The sequence below is a fragment of the Podarcis pityusensis genome (assembly GCF_964106645.2).
Source record: "Podarcis pityusensis genome assembly, chromosome: 13".
NCBI classification, from domain to species: domain Eukaryota; kingdom Metazoa; phylum Chordata; class Lepidosauria; order Squamata; family Lacertidae; genus Podarcis; species Podarcis pityusensis.
This window is the reverse complement of record NC_138038.1, coordinates 36,608,255-36,630,028: the sequence shown is the minus strand read 5'-3', so window position 1 is coordinate 36,630,028 and position 21,774 is coordinate 36,608,255. Positions and strand designations below refer to the sequence as shown.

The 21,774-nt window shown below is 41.9% G+C and overlaps 1 protein-coding gene across 1 annotated transcript in view; it reads left to right on the top strand.

Moving 5' to 3' along the window:
• Positions 1-10,842: 10,842 nt before the first annotated feature.
• Positions 10,843-21,774, top strand: part of LOC308460881 (T-cell-interacting, activating receptor on myeloid cells protein 1-like) — a gene marked incomplete at its 3' end in the record, with an annotated part of 68,762 nt that continues 57,830 nt past the window's right edge. Inside the window, exon 1 of the mRNA XM_080977414.1 lies at positions 10,843-11,038. Within this exon, the coding sequence (XP_080833540.1) occupies positions 11,007-11,038 (32 nt within the window). The 5' untranslated portion in view covers positions 10,843-11,006. The remainder of the gene's footprint in view (positions 11,039-21,774) is intronic.

Sequence of the window (21,774 nt, the reverse complement as noted above, 5' to 3'; positions counted from 1 at the left end):
GGGAAAACATACAAAATACAGTTAAAAACACATTAACTTTCCATAATATACCTTCCCTAGCCTTATTTCCCCGGACCTCCTCATACCTCCCTTTTTTGTATTCCAGTTTGGTTTGTTAGTTCAGCAAATCCTTACCATTAAGCTTTTACCCATTTGTAAACCTTTTTTCATATCTCTTAAAGCAATGCAGCTGGAAACCACTTAGTTTCTATCTAACATCCTTCTAAAGTTCATTAATTTTACAATATTTCTGTAAATAGTCTTTAAATTTCTTCCAGTCTTCTTTCACCGACTCTTCTCCCTGGTCTCGGATTCTGCCAGTGCAAGATTAAAGGACATGGGAGCTAAATCACAAATAACATTCAGGGGAGTATATTCTAAGAGTTCTTAATTCAACCCCCATGAAATTTGTAGTACGTACTTCTTCTTCTTCTACTTCTTCTTCATCATCATCTCAGGCAAGCTAGAGTACAACACTGGTTTGCATCTTGTGGGTTTTGTTTGCAAATGGGATCAAGGCAACTATTTTCTATAGAAGGGAAACAGGGTATACTGGCAACACTTAATTTCCAAAGAGCGAGATGTTGGGATTTATTCATTACTATTAATTCTTTCAATTTATATCCCATCCATCTTCCTAAAGAAGCCCAAGGCAGAATTTGAACATGTCTGGAAGCAATGCCATCTTGGCTGCAAACCTTCCTTCTTAAGGGCCTTCAATGTCTGTTGTATTTCTTTACTCAGATCCCAGCTTCCCCAAACCAGTCCTGTCTCTGGAACCTATGGAAGAAATCACCATCGGACAGAGAGTCACTATGCGTTGTGGAACTCAAGAAGAAGTGAAAAGGTCTTATCTGCAAAAGGATGACTCTCGGGACTGGTCAATACACAGTGACATGAACATGTTCCCCATCAGTGATGTGAGCAAGAAGGATGCAGGAAGATACAGCTGCAGTTACACCTCAGTGAGGCAACCATATCTCCTGTCTGAGCCAAGTAACCCTGTGGAGTTGCTGTTAACAGGTAAAGAGGCTGACTCCACATGCACTCATCTCAACCACAAGCCTTAAGTTTTGGAGTTTAGCTGGAGAGTTTGCTTGGTTTTTAGAATATAACTGGGGAGCTCTTTGGAAAGGGCAACTGTAGGGAGCGATCAGTGGGGTGTTTTGTGTGTGTGTGTGTGTGTGTGTGTGTGTGTGTGTGTTTGAGGAGCCAGTTCTGCATTGGAGGAAATGAGGAATAATTTACATACGCCTAACTTGCTGTGTGAGAGAAAGAGAGAGAGGGGACACCTGCTGAGTTTCAGAGGGATCATTTTGCATAAACCGAGTGTTGTGGAGTCTTTGGGCTGGAGTACAGTAACAAAAGGAAACAAGAAAAACTTCCCAGAAAAGTTGGGCTGAGGGCAATGATCATGGCTGAGTTGTAATTTTCTTGGGACTGCAGACATTTGCATGGAAGATAATTCTGGCTGATGAATGCATGAGCCATTACAACAATTATTACGAATGAAAAGAAAATTATTTTGTGTGAAGCAGCTAGAAAGTACAGTGCTTCTGGCTCTTTATCAAAATGTTTGAGTAAAGAGCCCCTGGGCGTGGCACTACATTATGACTTATCGCCCCATAATGGATATATGTAGGGGGAAGGAACAGGTGCCCCTATGTACCTATTTGGGCAGCCATCTTTATTTTTTCTTTCCAGTGCCCCCGCTAACCTTTCCAGGAACCAACCTGAAAATCATTTGGATGAGCAGGGTTAGGATCCAGTAGCTCTCTGACTGAGCCTGGAAGTTCCCAAGAAGCTAGCCTATTCAGGCATCTCTTCACATCCTCATCTCAGTTACAGATATGCCTATGTATCTTCCCCAATCCACCTCAGCCAGGAGGCCGAGGTGAACTTGGTGGATTTTAAACTGGCATAATTTCCAAAAAAGGGATGTTCTGGGAGACTGCTGTATTAAAGGTCCATCACACTTTCACTGTGTGAGAATACTCGTGTGTAGGCACCTCGTTAGAAGCTTTCATCCATTAAGCAGAGTTTCAGGAAGCAGTGTCGGCAACTGAAGTTACACTTTGAGATGAAACACTCACAGACGCCGTAAAACTCAGTCAAGTGATTTATTGCCTGGCTGGTCATAAACACATCACGGTAGCACTATTTACAATCATTATAGCAATAGCTGCTACTACATACTTAAGTTTCAGTCCCCTCTTTCTTTTTAGCAACAACGTCTATCGGCAGCCATGACGTAGCAGTTTGCAGATAGCATTTGTTGGTCAGCCCTCTACAAAAAGCAAAAACGAGAGTTCTTCTTTTATTGGCACTTCCGGCTGAAGCTGCGCATGTTCAGAGTGCCACACCCACTTATATACGACTGTTCTGGAATCTCCTCCCTGTTTCTGGATGAATGACTCCCTAAAATGCTGGGGCCCCAATCACAGAGGGGGGGATCCATTCAGTTTGGATCTGTGACCTAGCCACCTGTGACCTAGCCACCTAGCATTAGTTAGGACATCACATCACTTGTTTTCCCTATGCCGGAACCAGGCCAGCTTAGCCAGCAATAACCCTGGTTCTGAATGGACTTTCTCAAGTCCATTCCAGGCCAGTGCACAGAGTTCTGGTAAATGGGCTGATCTGCCAACAGGTTCGAGGCAAATAAATATTCCCAGACTGGGGAATTTTTTTCACAAACACAGTTACTCTTGAAATAGACAGGCTTCCACAATAAGAACTGTATAGGCCACTTTGTGAATGCTTTTATAAAAAATTTCTTTCAAAAGTGGGGGTATAGGCTCCTAAATAAAGATGGATATTATTGACATTTGGATACTTTGTCAGAACTGAATATAGGGTATATCTCCTTATCACTTGCTCTTGGGGAAATTAAGTTAGCTGGCCAGAATCTGTGAGGGAGACTTTCAGGGAGAGGCAGAGAGAAGGGGGGAGAGGTTTTCTTCTTCTTCTCTTGTGGTGCTAAGCACCCCCCCCCCGCTTGTTCTACAGCCACTGGCAGAGCCCAGTTGTTGAAGGCTTTTTGTGAAATCTCCATCAGCATCCTAAGCATTTTTTTTCTTGTGTGCTGAGCTGCTTCTCCTCGAACCATTTCAAACTTTCAGAGTTGAAATCCTCCATGTTATAGTTCAGTTCAGTTCAATGTTTAAAGCCCATCTTCGTTTTAACAGAGATTTGGCTTAACTGCAGGGATTCAGGAGCCCCTACTGGCCTCCAAGTATGATTGAACTATGACTCCCACCATCTCCGACTGCTGGCCATGCTGACGGGAACTGATGGGCATTGGGCGTCTAACAGTACCTGGAGGCCCACCGGTGCCTAATCCCTGCTTTACAGCAAAGAAGCTAAACCCCTAATGCAGGTCCCTGCCATGTGGAAGAGGACAAGACCCAGACCTACAGTAGTTGGCACCTCACTTTCTGTTTCCTTTTCTGCCCAGATCCACAGTTACTCAGACCTACCATTTCCATCTCACCAACGAGGCCTTTGAAGGTTGGGGAAAATATCAGAATCACGTGTGCCTTTCCAGAGGCACCTGCCTTGGTCTTTCTCCATAAGGCTGGAAAGTCAACAAAAACGGTTCAGGATTCTAATGCACTTGTGACCGAATTTTACCTCAGGAAAATTACTTTGGAGGGCAAAGGAAACTATTGCTGCAGCTGGGCACAATCAAGAAGTCCATTTCTGGTGTCAAAATGCAGCAATTGGGTGGAGCTTTTGGTATCAGGTACAGTATTTGTTTTACTGTTTTTCTCCTTCTCACTACAGTGGTACCTCAGGTTACAAACACCTTGGGTTACAAAACTTCGGGTTACAGACTCCGCTAACCCAGAAGTAGTACCTCGGGTTAAGAACTTTATCTCAGGATGAGAACAGAAATCGCGTGGTGGCAGCCGGAGGCCCCATTAGCTGAAGTGATGCCTCAGGTTAAGAACGGTTTCAGGTTAAGAACGGACCTCCAGAATGAATTAAGTGTGTAACCAGAGGTACCACTGCACTTTGCTTGGTTTTTTTTGGGGGGGGGGTTGTTTTTAACCAAAAAGCAGGCATGTCTTGCATTATATTAAAGTTGCTGCAAGCGAAATCCCTGATCTGGACCTTGCATAGAGTAGAAATGAATTTGCTCTCAAACGGAAGAATGAATTTCAAAACTTTCCAGGAAAAATAGTTACAAATAGTTGCAAATAAATAAGTACAAATAAAATAGTTACAAATAGACATTGCAAGATACAAAGGAACACATTGCTCTGAAACATGCAAGCAGTGCAGCCTCGTCTGTAAGTCCTTAATGCAGGTCAATAAACTCTCTCTCTCTCTCTCTCTCTCTCTCTCTCTCTCTCTCTCCTAAGCAACTTTCTTGTTCCATCTTCATGGAACTTAGCCACTATTGCGGTTGCTGCTGGATCCATCACTGACAAAGAAGCTGAGTTCTCAGGTTTTGTCTTCTGTAAGAGCTCTTGGGTTTCCAGTGATGTTAGCTTAAAGAAAGAAACTGAAACATCTAGCCTTTTCTGCTGTGTTTGCTAGAGTGAAACCTTATGCCAATCTCTCTGCATAGCATTTTAAAAACAATACATTCAAACATTATACTTTATGCATATTAAACACATCTTTAAACTATGGTTGGCCAGTGGTGTACTGAGAAAGCCCCATGCCAATCAGCCCCCCCCCCCCAATCTTGGCTATCCAGAAATTGTTGGACAACAATTTCCATCTTCCTTGACAGTTGACTGTGCCAGTCAGGGCTGGCATTAGAGTTAGGCATTGCTGGGCACATGCTGAGGCCCACACCTCTGCAGAGGACCCATTGACTGTCAGTTTGTATTTCTTAGTACAGAAAGTGTAGAAGTGCAGAGATCTTTCCTATTCTACTTCATTCAAGAGGGTTCTGGAAGCTGTGTGAAAGAAGCAAGCAGAAGGTTCATGGTGTCTAGGTTATTCCTTCAGAGAAGCTGAGTACAGCTGGTTTAAATTGATTCTGTTATCTCTTCTGTCAAGGTCATGCTGACTGTAATAATGGGCCAGCAGGAGCCTGAGTTCCACACTTTCTCTTTCTCTTTCTCTTTCTTTTCCTTCTGGTGTGCTGTTCTGTACATAGTATGCTTAGCGTTAAGGTTTAGACTTATTATAAGTTATTCCAAATTGAAGTCTGTTGCAACGTGCTTAGGTTTTTACTCTGCTAACTATACATTGGAATCTACTCTGGATTAACATTGAGTAGAATTTCCACGACACCGACAGCTCCTGGAGCCTCATGTCCTGGCTGCTCTTTCTTGTCACTGTATGGTTCACCTTCCTTCTCTGAGCATGCAAGGAGTGCCAAGAGTGATTAGAGGGAGCAGCATCCTTAACCTGCCTTCTGTTTCCCCTCTGGGTGTCTGTGTCAGCTGGGTCAAGAGTGTAGGGGCATGTGAATGGGCAGAGGGGCTGCAAGCAAGGAGGAGATACATCCCTTCCACAAGTGAGTTCACTGAAGGAATCTTGCCCAAGGGTCCTCCAGACGCTCAGAGCAATCTCTGAATGTGATGGTGGTGGAGGCTTGAGTGGGAGGTTCTCAAGGAGGCAGCCTCTTCCCTCTTCTCTAACTGCTTTTTTTTTTAACAGATGATGCTCAAATCAGTCCAAATCTCTCAGTAATATATGTGGTTCTGCTCTTCCTCTTTCTGTCAGCTGGGGCCTTTCTTTGTTACAAAATAGGAGTGTGTAAGTATGACCCAGGCGAGAAGGGGATTTAAAAGCTCTTGGCCATAAATTCTCTGGGTGGTCTGAGGTTCCTAGTGATATCTTGCCTAGTCCTTCATCCTATCTATCTATTTGCTGGGATAGGAAAGCTGCAGCCCTCCAGATATTGTGGACTAAACCTATCTTCATCCCTGACTACTGATTATGTCAGCTGGGGCTGATAAAGTAAAAAATATCAGGAGGGCCACTGGTTTCTCATCCCTGACCTAATAAGTTTGGAAAAGTGTCAGGGTGGGGAAAGAGGAAGAGAGAAACTGGTGGAAGATCGTCCCTGCGCTTGATTTCTTTTTACAAAACTCTTAAAATACGGTAAATTCTAGGTGCTTCCCATGAATTGTCTGAAAAAGGAAACACCTAGCACATTCTGAATTGAGATAGGTTGTTTTGATTATTTATGGGTTTGAGAGAGCACCATCTTCCAACTGATTTGTCTTCTTCTTCTTTTACAGTAGTAAGACAAAACAGGTAAGTGATCTCAACTGTTCCTCTTACACTGCACTGGATTGAAGGATGCTGGAATGTTGTTCTGAGCTTGCGAGAGAAAGAGTTGTCAGAATGCAGAACAATTGCTGTTATTTGCACTCCATCTGAATGCCACGTAGGGAGGTACAATACTTGAGTGCAGAGGTTTCCTGCTGCGGTCTAGGTGGAGAGTGGGGCCTCCTGAGTTCCCTTATAGGTAAAGGTAAAGGGACCCCTCACCGTTAAGTTCAGTTGTGGCCGACTCTGGGGTTGCGGTGCGCATCTCGTTTTACTGGCTGAGGGAGCCAGCGTTTGTCCGAAGACAGCTTCGGGGTCATGTGGCCAGCATGACTAAGCCACTTCTGGCGAAACAGAGCAGTGCACAGAAACGCTGTTTACCTTCCCACTGGAGTGGTACCTATTTATCTACTTGCACTTTGACATGCTTTCGAATTGCTAGGTTGGCAGGAGCAGGGACCGAGCAACGGGAGCTCACCCCATTGTGGGGATTCAAACTGCCAACCTTCTAATTGGCAAGCCCTAGGCTCTGTTGTTTAGACCACAGCGCCACCCACACCCCGAGTTCCCTTATACTTTGCATCAAATGCTATGTTAAGTGTGGCTTATGAAATGTGAGCAACAACCTCCAGGTTCTCCAGGACTGTGGTTGGTAGGTTAGCTTGGGGAAGTGAGAATAGGAAATACTGGGATCTAGGGTATTTTGGTTTCCTTTGGAAATGAGCAGGCTGAATTGTGTTGATGGCGTGTGCTTGGGACCCTGAATAACTAGGTTTTCTTAAAGTCGGAAAATGTTTTCTGGTTTAGAGTGAAGGGATTAGTGAGTGAATAAAGACTGTAAGTACTGGGTGTCCAGATGATCCTTTGTAATAAGTTCTTCTTTGCCTCTCTTGCTTAGTGGTGAACACACCTTCATAGTATCAAGATCTAACAGGGTGGAAAATACTGACCGTAAGTAGCGTTGTTGGGGACAGGGCTTGTGTTCATGATACAACTTTAACAAATTGAATGATAAAGATCAGGCTTCCTCAACCTTGGCCGTCCAAGATGTTTTGAGACTACAATTCCCATCATCCCTGACCACTAGTCCTGCTAGCTAGGGATCATGGGAGTTGTAGGCCAAAAACATCTGGAGGGCCAAGGTTGAGGAAGCTTGATAAAGATACTCAAAACATCAGAGCTGACTGTGCACCATTTATTGGGGCTCAGGAGGGACAAAGTTGACTCACCAATACTGACCCACCAATCTTAGACCTGAATATCAAAGCTGATAAGGCCTCTGCTATTGTACTGTTGCCAGGACTTGCCTCCAAAGGTGAACAGCAGATAGCAAGATATGCTTGATGTGGTGATGGGGGCACTAAGTGCGGTAATTTTCGCTCTATAAGACACACTTTTTCCCTTCTAAAAAGTAAGGGGAAATGTGTGTGCGTCTTATGGAGTGAATGCAGGCTGCGTGGCTATCCCAGATAGTCAGTGACGGGCTGCCCTTCTCCCTCCTCGGGGAAAAGCCTGCAAGCGCCGCACACACACTCCGCGCGGCTCGTGAAAGGGAGCGCTGAACAGAGCCTGGGATGCATACAGGCTCTGCTCAGCGCTTCCTTTAAAGAATATTTTTCCCCTTGCATTCCCCCTCTAAAAACTAAGTGTGTCTTATGGTCAGGTGTGTCTTATGGAGCAAAAAATATGGTAACTTGTCTCTTGATTATCCTGCACTGGTACTTGAATACTTCTTACTCTTTGTCCACTGTTCTGTGTGAACAAACAACCATGGTTACTGATGTTTTTCATTTCTCTTAATTCCCTTTAACAAGCAAGTTATAGCACACCAAACCTTGTTGCTTAATGCTAATTCCCTTAAATAAAGCAAGGTGTAAATGGTTATTCTAAATTAATTTCCCCCCACTGCATTAAGATTTGTGGCATGCTGTTGACTCCAGTAGACACCCCCTAAGTAAGAGTCTTTGAATATGCACATAAGTTACAAATTCAGGTGTACAGAAAGCACAAACGGGTCTGGTAACACCATGCTTATATTTCTATACTCTTGCACTTCTATACTCAGCCATGTAGCTAACAGTATGTTCCTCCCCTGCACAAAACTGAGAGTCAGACACAAGCGGACTGTAGCAGTACTGAGGTGTCCATCCATGCATTCACCTATTCTTGCCTACTTCTGCTGTTTGTTCTTGTTTGTCTTGTCTTAGAGTCACACAGACAGCATAACAGAATTGCTTCATATGTTCTAGTAGCCAGTTAGTCCCAGCAAGCGACAACTGTTTGTGCAAGTGGCATCATTATATATATTTTCGATTCCATGTTTATGTCCAAGTTAGGAGAGATGATGGCAGGGAAGTAGGCCCTAGAAGCCATGCAGAAATTTCTTCAGAAGAACTTCAAGATCAGGCTGTGTATGCGAACCTTCCCACTTACAATACGGATTATCAAAATGTGACGCAGCAGCCTCTGCAGCAGGAGAAAGGCCAACTATCACAGGAAAACCAAGCAAGTTGGTCCCTTGTCGAAAGGTCCTCTCCACAATTTCACAGCATGAGAAATGAATGGCAGACAGTATCAGGTCAGAACACCCTACACGGAGGTCCCACTGAGCTCACTGCCATCCCATGAGTAAGTTCATTGTCCTTGACTCTTACAAACTGGTTTCAGTCATCTTTGGCAAATGTGTAAGTGCTTGAATCAATGTGTACATACAGTGGTACCTCGGGTTAAGTACTTAATTCATTCTGGAGGTCCGTTCTTAACCTGAAACTGTTCTTAACCTGAGGTATCACTTTAGCTAATGGGGCCTCCTGCTGCCGCCGCGCTGCCGGAGCACGATTTCTGTTCTCATCCTGAAGCAAAGCTCTTAACCTGAAGCACTATTTCTGGGTTAGTGGAGTCTGTAACCTGAAGCGTATGTAACCTGAAGCATGTGTAACCCGAGGTACCACTGTACAGGATTTTTCAAGGTAGCATCTTGGGAGGTTCCCTACAAGGACTTGGGTTGGATGGATGCTGTGGTCGTCTTAACTAACTCAGCTCTTCACCTTTTACATTTCAAAGTGGGAAGAACGTATGTAGCAAGGAGCCAACAGTACTGGGGTTGTTGCTGCCCTTGCGGTTTAGAAACCTGAGAAATAACTGCTCACTTCCTCTCCCGTGGATGGAATGGAAATAAGGAGTGCTGGAATCTGAGCAAAAATGCGAAATCATTAGACGATTATCTGAGCGACACTCAGTACTGTGTCTGTGACTTTTGGGGCACACGCCGGGCTGTCTCTATTAGCTTCCTCCCCAGAACTTACCTAGTTTTCAGTATAATGGCCCACCTATTTTTGCCTGTAGTGCTTGTTATGTGAGTAGGTGAGTGAATGGCTGGTGTTCCCATTTTCTTATAACGGAGGCAGTCACTCCCAGACCTCTCTCCCCTTCATTGTGACATCATCTCTTCTTCCTCTCTCTCCTTTTCCAGGAACAGAACTTCAAGAGCACAAGACAGAGGGAAAGAGAGAAAGAGAGAGAGAGAGAGAGAAAGAAAGAAAGAAAGAAAGAAAGAAAGAAAGAAAGAGAAAGAAAGAAAGAAAGAAAAAGTCTTGTTCACTCATTAGTAAACTGCTGAAATCAATGGTGATCATGCCATAGAATCAGGCCCATGCAGCTTGTTTGAGGCCCATCATGTTCCCCTTTATTTCTGCTCTCTTTCTACCAGAGAGAGGTTCCATTTAAGGTTTGGGACATTTTTTGGGTTACAAGGCAAACTTTAATTTCTTTAAAAAATAAATAAATTAATCAACTTTCCAATATTGTTCCAATTGCAGCTTCCTTATAACAATACCAATTTTATTCAATTAATACAATTATCAGTGCCAATTATTAAAATGTCAAATTATACAATTTCATTAAACTGGCCCCCTCGCATGCTAGAGTTGATGAGTTCATTCTTCTACATTTTTTTCTGCGTTCAAAATTTTTAATAATTTCCATTCCTTTCCATTCAGTTATAATAATCCCTTATATAAAGGCTACAATCTTGTGGTTTCTATTTGTGTTGGTATATTAGATAATTTATAAAGTGCTAAACCGCCAGGCAAATGCCCAGCCTAATTTTCATATTCCCCACCTGCTCCCCATCCTTTGCTTTGTGTAAGATATTTAAAGTTTAAAAGTTATGGATAACATTTTTGTGTTTTTTGGCTGGTCCCAATAAAGATTTTGTCCAGTTTGTGGATTTTGACTATATATAGTTTTAATTCTTTTAATGATTGCTTCCCCCTCCTATGTTTTTAGGTGTTCTTATTTTTATCTGTAAGCTGTCTTGAGCCATTGCCAGGGGAAAGGGGGTATAAATAAATATAATAATAACAACTAATCTTATTTTGCATTTTTTCAAATGGAACAAGATGGTTCCTTTTGATGTTTCTGTGTGCATACATGAACTTTATTCGTGCATATCTTTTCTAGCATAGTACTTAAATCTGTATTTTGTGCATTCCTACCAATTTATGCTTTGCAAAAAAATAAAAATAAAATATTTAGTGCATAAGTAGACTTTGTACATGAAGCACTATCTGACCGCCAGAGATGTTTAAAGCAGACTGAGAGTCTCCGAGAGTCATGAGGTATTGGGTGTCAGAGATGCTGCTCCCCTCAGTTTCCTGTAGCTTCAGATGCAATCTGGGCTGGCACACAGAAAACAGCACTAAACTGCAAGGGTTGAGGACCTTCGAGCTGGAACTGGATCTTGTGGACACTAATGGTGATCTGCCATGACGCCTGTGCTCTCCATCATCTTATATTGGTGAGAATCACAAAGGCCCAGCTATTGATTAAAAGGAGTTAGAAAGCTTTTGCATGAGGTTTCTGATATAAAGGAGCTGGAAAGAAGGACAGTTAGTTGGTGGAAGCTAGATGTCTGTGAGAGAGGGTTGGCGATGGTCTGAAATGAAGAGCTGGGGTGGCAAGTTGGGCAATCTTAAGCCAACCTGGAGAATTTCACATAAATCAGATGCTTGAAGGACGAGGACACTGGAAGTGAAAATATGCTCCAGAGCAGATCCATTGCAATCAAACCTGCTGCATCTGGAATTGAGGGTGGAGAGTGCAGCTGAATAGGACACAGCCGTGGGGAGCCTGAGGAAGGACCATTCACTTCGGGCCTGCCCATTAAAAGCAAGTCTAGAGTGAGAGACTCAGGTGATGCCTGCTGTTTCCATGAACCCTTCTCGTTGTGAGACTTTTGTGGGTTAGCTGAGAGTTTCTTGGGCCCTGGGAGAGAGCCCGGAGGCTGAGAGGGATGATGAATGTGTGTGTGTGTGAGTGTGTGTGTGTGTGTGTGTATGTGCGCGCGCAAATTTGTATCAATGTAACATTTTTATATGTAACTGTATTTTTGTAATATTTTGTTTGAATTGTTTGTTGTTTAGTTTTCTGTACACTGTTTAGACATATTTTTAATATATTAAGTGGGATAGAGATTAAATAATCGATCAATCAATCAGTCAGAGGGCTTACATTTGGCATTAGTACCGTAACTTGAGCCCATTGTTTTTGATGGGTCTGCTGTGAGTATGACTTTATTAGATAGGACTCTGTGTGTTTTTGGGAGGGTGGGTGCTGTGGTCTGGTAAAGAGCTTGCTGCAAGGCCTGCTTAGTATTCCTTTTTTCTTTTTTCAGGCTGCTCTCTTATTCAGGAGAAAATGGTTTTGAAAAATAAGAACCTGTCATGGCTGAATAGCCACTATTTAAGCACCACAGATTTTCCATATCTTGTTTCTGTTTATGTCTGATGGGGATAGTTTTTTTCCCTATCACAGGAGAGGTTCTGCAGCTATGATATAATTGCACTGGGGTTAAAGCATTATTCTTACCATTTGCTTTGTTTTGTTCGTTAATTGTATGTATTGGTTGTGCTGCATATCTTAATTTGTTGGATGAAGGGTCACTAAGAAGCTTCTACGTGAGGTGATAAACATGTGGCACACAAGGCATTTTGGTAGATTAACCCTTCAGCAGGCTTGGCCCCCTGATAATCGACGAGAAGACAGGCTGGTAATACCCAGTGCCAAGCCAAAACTCACTTACATCTGTAATCAATAAAGATGTGGCCTAACTGAACCCAATAATCTTGTCTGTGCTCCTTTCATTGTTTGTTTGCATAGCATTATAAGGGGGGTGGGTCACATCATCTGAGCACATAACTGGAAAATTTGGCCTTGTGGTGGTATGTGCTCTCTACTTGTTTACAGTGGTATCTCGGGTTACATACGCTTCAGGTTACATATGCTTCAGGTTACAGACTCCGCTAACCCAGAAATAGTACCTCGGGTTAAGAACTTTGCTTCAGGATGAGAACAGAAATTGTGCTCCGGCGGTGCGGCAGCAGCAGGAGGCCCCATTAGCTAAAGTGGTGCTTCAGGTTAAGAACAGTTTCAGGTTAAGAATGGACCTCCGGAATGAATTAAGTACATAACTCGAGGTACCACTGTATAAGCTTCCCCAGAGCAGAAAGACAGGATGGGTCAGGGGAGTTGAGGGAAACATGAACAAACCTTTCCCCCTTTTCTTCTTCTTTCTGTTTTTGACTAGAGCACAGAGTAAACACACAGAAACATACACAAAGCATAATGAAGGGGGGGGGAGCGCAGATCTTGACATGTGGAATCAAGTAGATTTGCTTTGAGCTGAAGCAGGAAACAAATTGGAACCTTGGCAGGAAGGGGAGGGTGAAATTATCAGATGAAGCTTTAGTGTTTTCTTCCTTTGAGCTGCAGAGGGAGCTGCTAAACCAGCTTGGAGGCCTCTTACATCTGGGAAAGAAACCTCATTTCAAACTCTTAGAAGAGGGAGTGAGAATTGCTTTGAAAAAAGTGTGAATAATGATGTGGAAAAATAAATGGACATGATTTCCCCCCATGAACAGGGAAATAAACAATATTTCCCATAAGATATACACCACCAATATTCCCTAAGGGCTAGGGTATTTATTTTTTTAAAGAAAACACTGAAACTACTGTAATGGAAAGCAAAATATTCTAAGCACGTGTTTTTTTAAAGCCAGTTTCCAGTCTTAAGGTTGGGGACATGCTTAACTGATACGAACAATGTCAACTCATGTCTCAGAAGCAAGCGTGGTTGGGGGGACAGGACTGCATTTCGATTGTCGAAGATTTCAGTGCCATGAACACCACATTCTCCCACCTCATTGCAAAGAGAAACAGGATAAATTATGCACAGCAAGCAAATATATACCAAGTTGCAAATATATATCGATTTGCAATTGTGGGCATCCCTTAGTTACTGTTATCAGGCATGGTTTGCTGCCGGGGGGGGGGGAGGATGCCCTTTGGTCTGACGAATACATTGGAGTGAATGTTTGGATTTGCATTTGATATCCCGCTTTATCACCACCCGAAGGAGTCTCAAAGCGGCTAACATTCTCCTTTCCCTTCCTCCCCCACAACAAACACTCTGTGAGGTGAGTGAGGCTGAGAGACTTCAGAGAAGTGTGACTAGCCCATATAATTAATATCTTAGAAAAACTACAAGTGAAGATCAATACTAAAGCAGTTTTGATATTTGTGGATGCGGAGAAAGCCTTTGACAACATTTCTTGGAGTTTTATGAAGAAGAATCTACAGGGGATGGGGGTTGGTCAAGGTTTTGGAAATGGTATAGGTGCAATTTATTCAGAACAGAAGGCTAAATTAATTGTGAATAACGTAGTGACGGAAGAATTTAAGATTGAGAAAGGAACACGACAAGGTTGCCCAATCTCTCCATTGCTTTTTATATCGGTCCTGGAGGTTTTGCTAAATATGATTAGAAGGGACCAATTGGTAAAAGGTATACAAGTGGGAGCCAAACAGTACAAATTGAAAGCATTTGCTGATGCTTTGGTATTGACTCTACAGGAGCCAGAATCTAGCACTAAAAGAGTACTGGAACTGATTCAAGAATTTGGTCAGGTAGCAGGTTTTAAGTTGAACAAGACGAAAACTAAGGTTTTAGAGAAAAATCTAACTGTGATTGAGAGAGATAAGTTTCAGAAGGAGACAGGATTAACACTGGTTAAGAAAGTGAAATATCTAGGGGTTAACATGACTGCTAAGAACGTGAATTTATTTAATGATAACTATGAAAAATGTTGGATTGAAGTGAAAAAGGATTTAGAAATATGGTCAAATTTGAAGTTATCGTTGTTAGGCCGAATTGCTGTGATAAAAATGAATGTATTGCCAAGAATGCTGTTTTTGTTTCAAACATTGCAAATTTTGGACAAAATGGACTGCTTCAAGAAGTGGCAGAGAGATATCTCCAGATTTGTCTGGCAGGGCAAGAAGCCTCGTATAAAATTTAAGATATTAACTGATGCTAAAGAAAGAGGTGGATTTGCCCTACCAGACCTCAAACTTTATTATGAATCAGCTGCTTTTTGTTGGCTGAGAGAATGGATGCTTCTTGAAAACACTGATGTCTTGGATTTGGAAGGTTTTAACAATGTATTTGGTTGGCATGCTTATTTGTGGTATAAGGTTAAAGCACACAAAGCGTTTAAAAACCATATTGTCAGGAAAGCACTGTTTAATGTCTGGATAAGATATAAAGACTTGTTAGAAAATAAAACCCCGAGATGGTTGTCATCAATGGAAGCAAAGGCTCAGAAAAAACTCAGTATGGAGGCCAAATGGCCGAAGTATTGGGAAATTTTGGAACAAGAGGGAGACAGATTAAAACTGCAGAGTTTTGAAAAATTAAAAAACAGAGTGCGAGACTGGCTCCACTATTATCAAATAATGGAGGCATATAATTTGGATAAAAAACTAGGTTTCCAGGTGGAAAAATCAAAACTGGAAACAGAATTGCTAGACCCTAAAGTTAAGAATCTGTCAAGAATGTATAACTTGCTGTTGAAATGGAATACTCAGGATGAAACGGTGAAATCTGCTAAGATTAAATGGGCACAAGATGTTGGTCATAACATTATGATGGCTGACTGGGAACAGTTATGGACCACAGGTATGAAGTTTACAGCATGTAATGCCTTAAGAGAGAATTTAATGAAAATGATTTATAGGTGGTACATAACACCAGTCAAGCTTGCAAAAATCTACCATTTGCCTGATGATAAATGCTGGAAATGTAATGAGACTGAAGGTACATTCTTTCACCTTTGGTGGACATGCCCAAGGATTAAGAACATCTGGGAGATGATTTATAATGAAATGAAAAAAGTATTTAAATATACCTTCCTCAAGAAACCAGAGGCCTTTCTCCTGGGCATGGTCGGCCAATTGGTGCCAAGGAAGGATAGAACTTTCTTCATGTATGCTACAACAGCAGCAAGAATACTCATTGCAAAGTACTGGAAGACACAAGATCCACCCACCCGGGAAGAATGGCAGATGAAGCTGATGGACTACATGGAGTTGGCGGAAATGACTGGCAGAATCTGAGACCAGGGGGAAGAGTCGGTGGAAGAAGATTGGAAAAAAATTAAAGTTTACTTACAGAAATATTGTAAAATTAATGAATGTTAGAAGGATGCTGGAATGAAGTTATATGGCCTTAGCAGAAATGTTATAAAGAATTAAGTAAAAATAGATTGTTAATGGGTCAAAGTGGAAATTTAAGGTTAGATTGTGTTAAGATAAATTATAGAACAAAAATTAAGAAATATGGAAAGGATTTGCTGAAATAGCTAATTGAACAAGAATACAAAAAGGGAGGTGTGAGGAGGTCAATGATACAAGTAAATGAAAGGTAGAGATTTAGAGATATTGGATGTGTTTTTTTTAAAATGTTCTTGCTTTTCTTGTTGTTTTCTTGTATTGTTTTTTTGTTTTTTTCCTTTATTTTTGATGTATTGTGAACTTTTTATTGTTTTTTTTTCTTTTTTCTGTAACTATTAAACTTTTAATAAATATCCTTTTTTTAAAAAAAGAGAACAGTTTCAGGTTAAGAACGGACCTCCGGAACGAATTAAGTACTTAACCTGAGGTACCATTGTACTTTGTTTTGCAGATCCTCAGGTTTATGCACATTTGGTTGTCTTGACTCTTCTTCCTGGTCTGCTGGCAAATGGAAACACACCTCTTTAAATGAAAGTAGGTGACAAAATGAATTGGAAGTTATTTCCCCCTCTCTTTGTGATTTTTTGCAACCAATAAAAATCCCTTTGATTCCCAAAGCTACACTGTAATCCAAGAATAGGTATTTGAAACTATGTTGGTAAAGAAATGGAAAAGAATCACAAATGTAACTTACATTGTTTTTTAGTTTGAAAAGTAACAGATGCAAATCACAGATGTAACTTTATTTGCCAAGCTGATAGGCACTGTAAACCCTTCAGGGAAACATTGAAACATATCTTTCTCTTGCTCAACCTCTGGAATCATGAACTGCCAGACTCCTAATCTGCCTTCAGAAAACTTGTACAGTGGTACAAGAGTCTGACAGTTGGTTATGGCAATGCAGGTCAAAAACATTGCTCTCTGGACATCCTGTTTTGCAGTGAACCCGGCAAGTCTCCCTCTTGGCTGCTCCGGTGTCCAGGAGGGGTTCCAGATTAATGGGGGGTAAGGCGCATGCCTCCCCATATCTTTCAAGGGTGTCGAAAGGGCACAAACTGCGGTTGTCCGTTGTTTTGTTTGCTTGTTTGTTTGTTTGTGGGAGGTGGTGGAAATCCCCTTGGCACCTGCTGAGGCTCACACCCCTGCAAAGGACCCATTGACAATTCCTTTTTTTAAAAATGATATTTATTGAAAATTTTTAAAATTACAGAAAAAGACAAAGCAGAGAAAGAAAAAAGAAAAAACGGAAAAGAGAGAAAAAACCCCAAACAAACAAACCACATCCAACAATACAAATTCAAAAAACAAAAATACACCACAAACAGATAAAAATAGAACCAACATTCTCAAATCTTCAACTTTCATTACCTTCTTTCTTTGACCTCCTCCTCCTCCCTTTTTTTGTATCCCAGTTAATAATTATCGCAGCAAATCCTTTCCATATTTCATAATATTCTGTCATTACATTACCTTAATCTATTTTCATCTTATCTTATAAAAAACCTTAAAACTTAAAACTTAAATCTTATTTTTACCCACTTCTCATAACCATAATATTCTTGCCTAATTCTTTAAACATTTTTGCTAGAGCCAAGTAGTTTCGTTCCAACATTTTTCTAACAGTCATCAATTTTATAAAACAATACTAGTGTAAAAAAAAAAGAAATAGAAACAATCCAATCTTCATCCAGCATCCCTTCCTCCTGGTCCCGGGTTTTGTCAGTCCTTTTTATCCCATCGATCTAGCGCATTAACCTGGTAACCTTATATCCGAGGCCCTTAAGTCCCTTCCATGTCCCTTCCGCAGCTCTTCTTCATATTCACCTTTCACTCGTGGGAACTCCAACTTTGTAATGTTTTTGACCCTTTTCAACAAATCAGCCCCTTTTCCATAGTCCAGACTAAATTCCATGTAGTATTTAAAAACATGTTTCAGAATCCCTCCAAAATTGAGAGCCCCCACAGCTCCAAACATCTCATGGCCCATTGCCAGACTCGGAAAGTCCAAACATCCCTGCATAGGGGGGTCTATCCAACCCCCCATTTCCAAATCAGTCCAAACTTTGTCTTTCCTAATCTGGCTTTTTCCAAGTTCATTTGTCAAATCCAAAAGCTCATGTTCCTGCTGGGCCGCAGCTCCCTCCATCTCTGGCACCCAAGATTCCACAACATCCTCTTCTCTCATCTGTTCTGTCAGGGCACACTCCTGATTTAATTCCTGGGTGGGCTCCATATAGTTTCCCACTACCTGTTCAAAAATTCTGGCCACATTAGTCATCAAATCCGTCTTCTCAGTTAACTGTTCCAGTAGAGTATTTATTTTACAGAGAGCACACAACAGAGCTTCTGAATACATTGTTCTACAAGGTCACAAGCTTTTTCCCACGATTGTAATCTGTGACAGCTGCAAGCTCCCTGGAATTAGTTACAATTTCCCAGTCTCCCTCTAGGGGGAAAACTTCTAATTGTTCTTGCAACAAAGTTTCTTTTTTGAGATATTTTGTCAATATTTGTTCCTTTAAAATGCGAAAGGAAACAGTGGAATCACTATGTTTCTCTTCTTTTAACTATCTGTCAAAAAACAGATGTTTGTCTCTGGTCAATGAGCTTCAAACGTCAGTCCTGACACCCCGCTCCAGGATCAGGACGGTGGAAAGTTACTTTAGTTTAAACTCACTTCTGCAAATTTAAACAGTCCGAAAAAGATCCCCCTTCTTCTCCTGCTGCCGAAGGGGGGTTCGAGGATTTTAAATGATGAAAGCCGATCCTTTAGAAGCAATTTTCTGAGCTCTAGTTTACGTTGTCTTTGCTTTGTTCTGTCTACAAAGAAACGGAAGGCTGACTTCCTGTTTAGACCTTCCCGTTTCAGTACCAAATTGAAGTAAATTTTTAAATCCAATTCCTTTCTGCTCGCAAGTCCTTATTTAAAGTCCAATTGTTCAAAGTTTAAGTACTCACGGGTGCTTATTTTAGAAGCCAAATTGTCCCAGGAAAAAGGCAGAGCTCTCCGGCAACAGCTATGCGGCTTCGCTCCACGGAAATAGCAGTTGACTCACAGCACCGCGCCACTTCCCCCTCTTCGCTTCGGAGCCCGTTAGTGGGTTCCTTTGCGGGTTGGGGGGGCGCTAAGGGTGCCCGCCGAGTCCCATGGTCACAGGCTTCATCCGCCTGTGATTTTTAAAAGGGTCCCCGCTTCGCCGTAGCGGAAAAGACCCGTTTCGCGCGGAGCTAGTCCCTCCAGTTCAGAGGGAGTCCGCCATTGCCGATGGCGCCACCCTGGAAGTCCCCCCCCCCATTGACAATTCCTGAAGCCTCTTTTCCTGGCCAGAGGCGAAGCTAGCTTTGCATCCGGGGGCAGGGCTAGCCACCCGTGAGTGTCCCAGGGGGGTGCCGCCTGTAGTGAGCATCCCAGGGGGGCGGCGCAGCAATGTCAACCCCCTCAGGGATGACATCCGGGGTGGGCCGCACCTACCGTACCCTCCTTCCTCCACCGCTGTTCCTGGCTGCTCTTTCTTGTCACTGTATGGTTCACCCTCCTTCTCTGAGCATGCAAGCGGTGGCAAGAGTGATTAGAGGGAGCAGCTGCCTTAACCTGCCTCTGGGTGTCTGTGTGGACTGGGTCAAGAGTGTAAGGGCATGTGAATGGGCAGAGGGACTGCAAGCAAGGAGAAGGTCAATCCCTTCGGCAAGTGATCTCACTGACAGAATCTTCTTCAAGGGTTCTCCAAAAGCCCAGAACAATCACTGAATTTGGTGGTGGTGACAGCTTGAGCGGGAGGTTCTCAAGGAAGCAGCCTCTTCCCTCTCTTCTAACCGCTTGCCCCCCTTTTCTTCAGATGATGCTTCAATGAATCAAATAAGTAATTATGCTCAAATCAATCAAAGTCTTGTTGTAGTCTCAGGAATACTTGTGGTTCTGGTCTCCCTTCTTCTGTCAGCTGGGGCCTTTTTTTGGTTCAAGGGGAAAAGCAACTGTACGTATGTCCTCCTGGTGAGAAGGTTCATAAGGCTCATGTGGGAGGCCAAGGGGTCTTAGTAAAATCTCTCATGGATTTGTTTCCCTTACAGCAGGCGTACTGAAGCCCATGGTCCAAGATTCTTTTTTTTTTTTTTAATGATATTTATTAAAAGTTTAACAATTACAGAAAAAAGAAAAAAAAAGAAAACAACACAAAATTTAACAAGACATACATTACAATACATAAAAAGGAAACCATAAAAAACAACACAACAATATAACAAAAAAGAACAATAACACTAAAAATCCAATATTCCATATCTTTATCTTTCATTTACTTGTTTCATCGACCTTCTCACACCTCCCTTTTTGTATTCTAGTTCAATTAATTGTTTCAGCAAATTCTTTCCATCTTTCTCAATTTTTGTTCTATAATTTATCTTAACAGTCTAACCTATTTATTAACTCAGCAAATCCTTTCCATCTTTAACTGTATTCTGTCATTAAATTACCTTAATTTATTTTAACCTTATCTTACCATAAAAAGCCTTAAAACTTAAAACTTAATACTTATTTATACATAACTCCTTATATCATTTCTACTAAAGCCAAGTAGTTTCATTCCAACATTTTTCCTAACACTCATTAATTTTACACTAATTCTCAAAATGAATTTTTAAAAACTTTCTTCCAATCTTCATCCAACGTCTCTTCTTCCTGGTCTCGGGTTATGTCAGTCCTTTCTATCCATTCCATCTAGTCCATCAACCTGGTGATCTTCTGTCCGAGGCTCTTAAGTCTTTTCCATGTCCCTTCTGCAGATCTTCTTCTTGTTTATACCTGCACTTTACTTTGTCTTTTGCTGATCTTATTCTTAATTTCCTTCCTTTCTCATTGAGGAGTAGGTCTCGGGGAGACTCCAACCCAACCATGTCTCCATCCCCCCTCGGCAGGTCAGCCCATTCTCCACAGTCAGCACTGTAATCCAAAAAGTATTTGTAGGCATGTTTCAAAGTCCCTCCAAAGTTAAGAACCCCCACAACTCCAGACTCCCCCTGGCCCAAAACCATATCCCAAAAGCCGAGACATCCCTGCATAGGGGGGTCCATCCAACTTCCCATCTCCAAACCAAACAGTACTCCATCTCTCCAAATCTGACTTTCTCCAGATTCAGTCGTCAAAGACAGCAGCTTATGTTCCAACAAGGCCTCGGGTCTCTCCATTTGTGTTACTTGAGGTTCAACAACAACCTCCTCCATTATCTTCTGCACTTGCCCTGTCAAAGCAGATTCCTGGGTTGGTTCCTGAGTGGTTTCTATATGAGTATTCACTGTTTGTCCAAAATTACTGACTGCAACAGTCATCAAATCCATCTTCTCATGCAGATGCTCCAACAAAGCACTTGTCTTGCAAAAAGCAAGCACCAAAACTTCTTCTAAGCACATTCTTATCCAAGGTCAAAGTCTGGTCTCACGATCCTTAATCTCCACAGCTGTGGAATTCCCCAGATTGACTCCAGCAACAGTTTAACAAGCTCCCTCTAGAGGAGACAATTTCTATTTGTATCCATCTTTTGAAAGCAGGTCCAGCAAGAAAGAAAGAAAAATTACTTTTGTTTTACAAATATTTTGTTTCTTTTAAATGCAAAAGGCAACATTGGAATCAATATGTTTCTCTTTTTTAACTATCTGTCAAAAGACGTTTCATTCACAGTCGATGAACTTCCCCAAAACGTCTGTCTCTGACACCCCGTTCCCAGGTTCGAAACGGTGGAAATTTATCTTTCTTTACTCTCTCTCCTGCGGGTTTAAACAATCTAAGATTCCCCCCCTCTTCTCCTGCTTCCAAGAGGGGTTTTGGTAATTTTAACTGAAGGAAATTTAGTCCTTTATATACGACTTTCCAGACTTTAGCTTGCAAAATTTTTGCTTCAGTCTATTTACAAAAGCAGAAGGCGGACTTCCTGTTTAGAACCTTCCCGCTTCGGTGCCAAATTAAAATGTTTC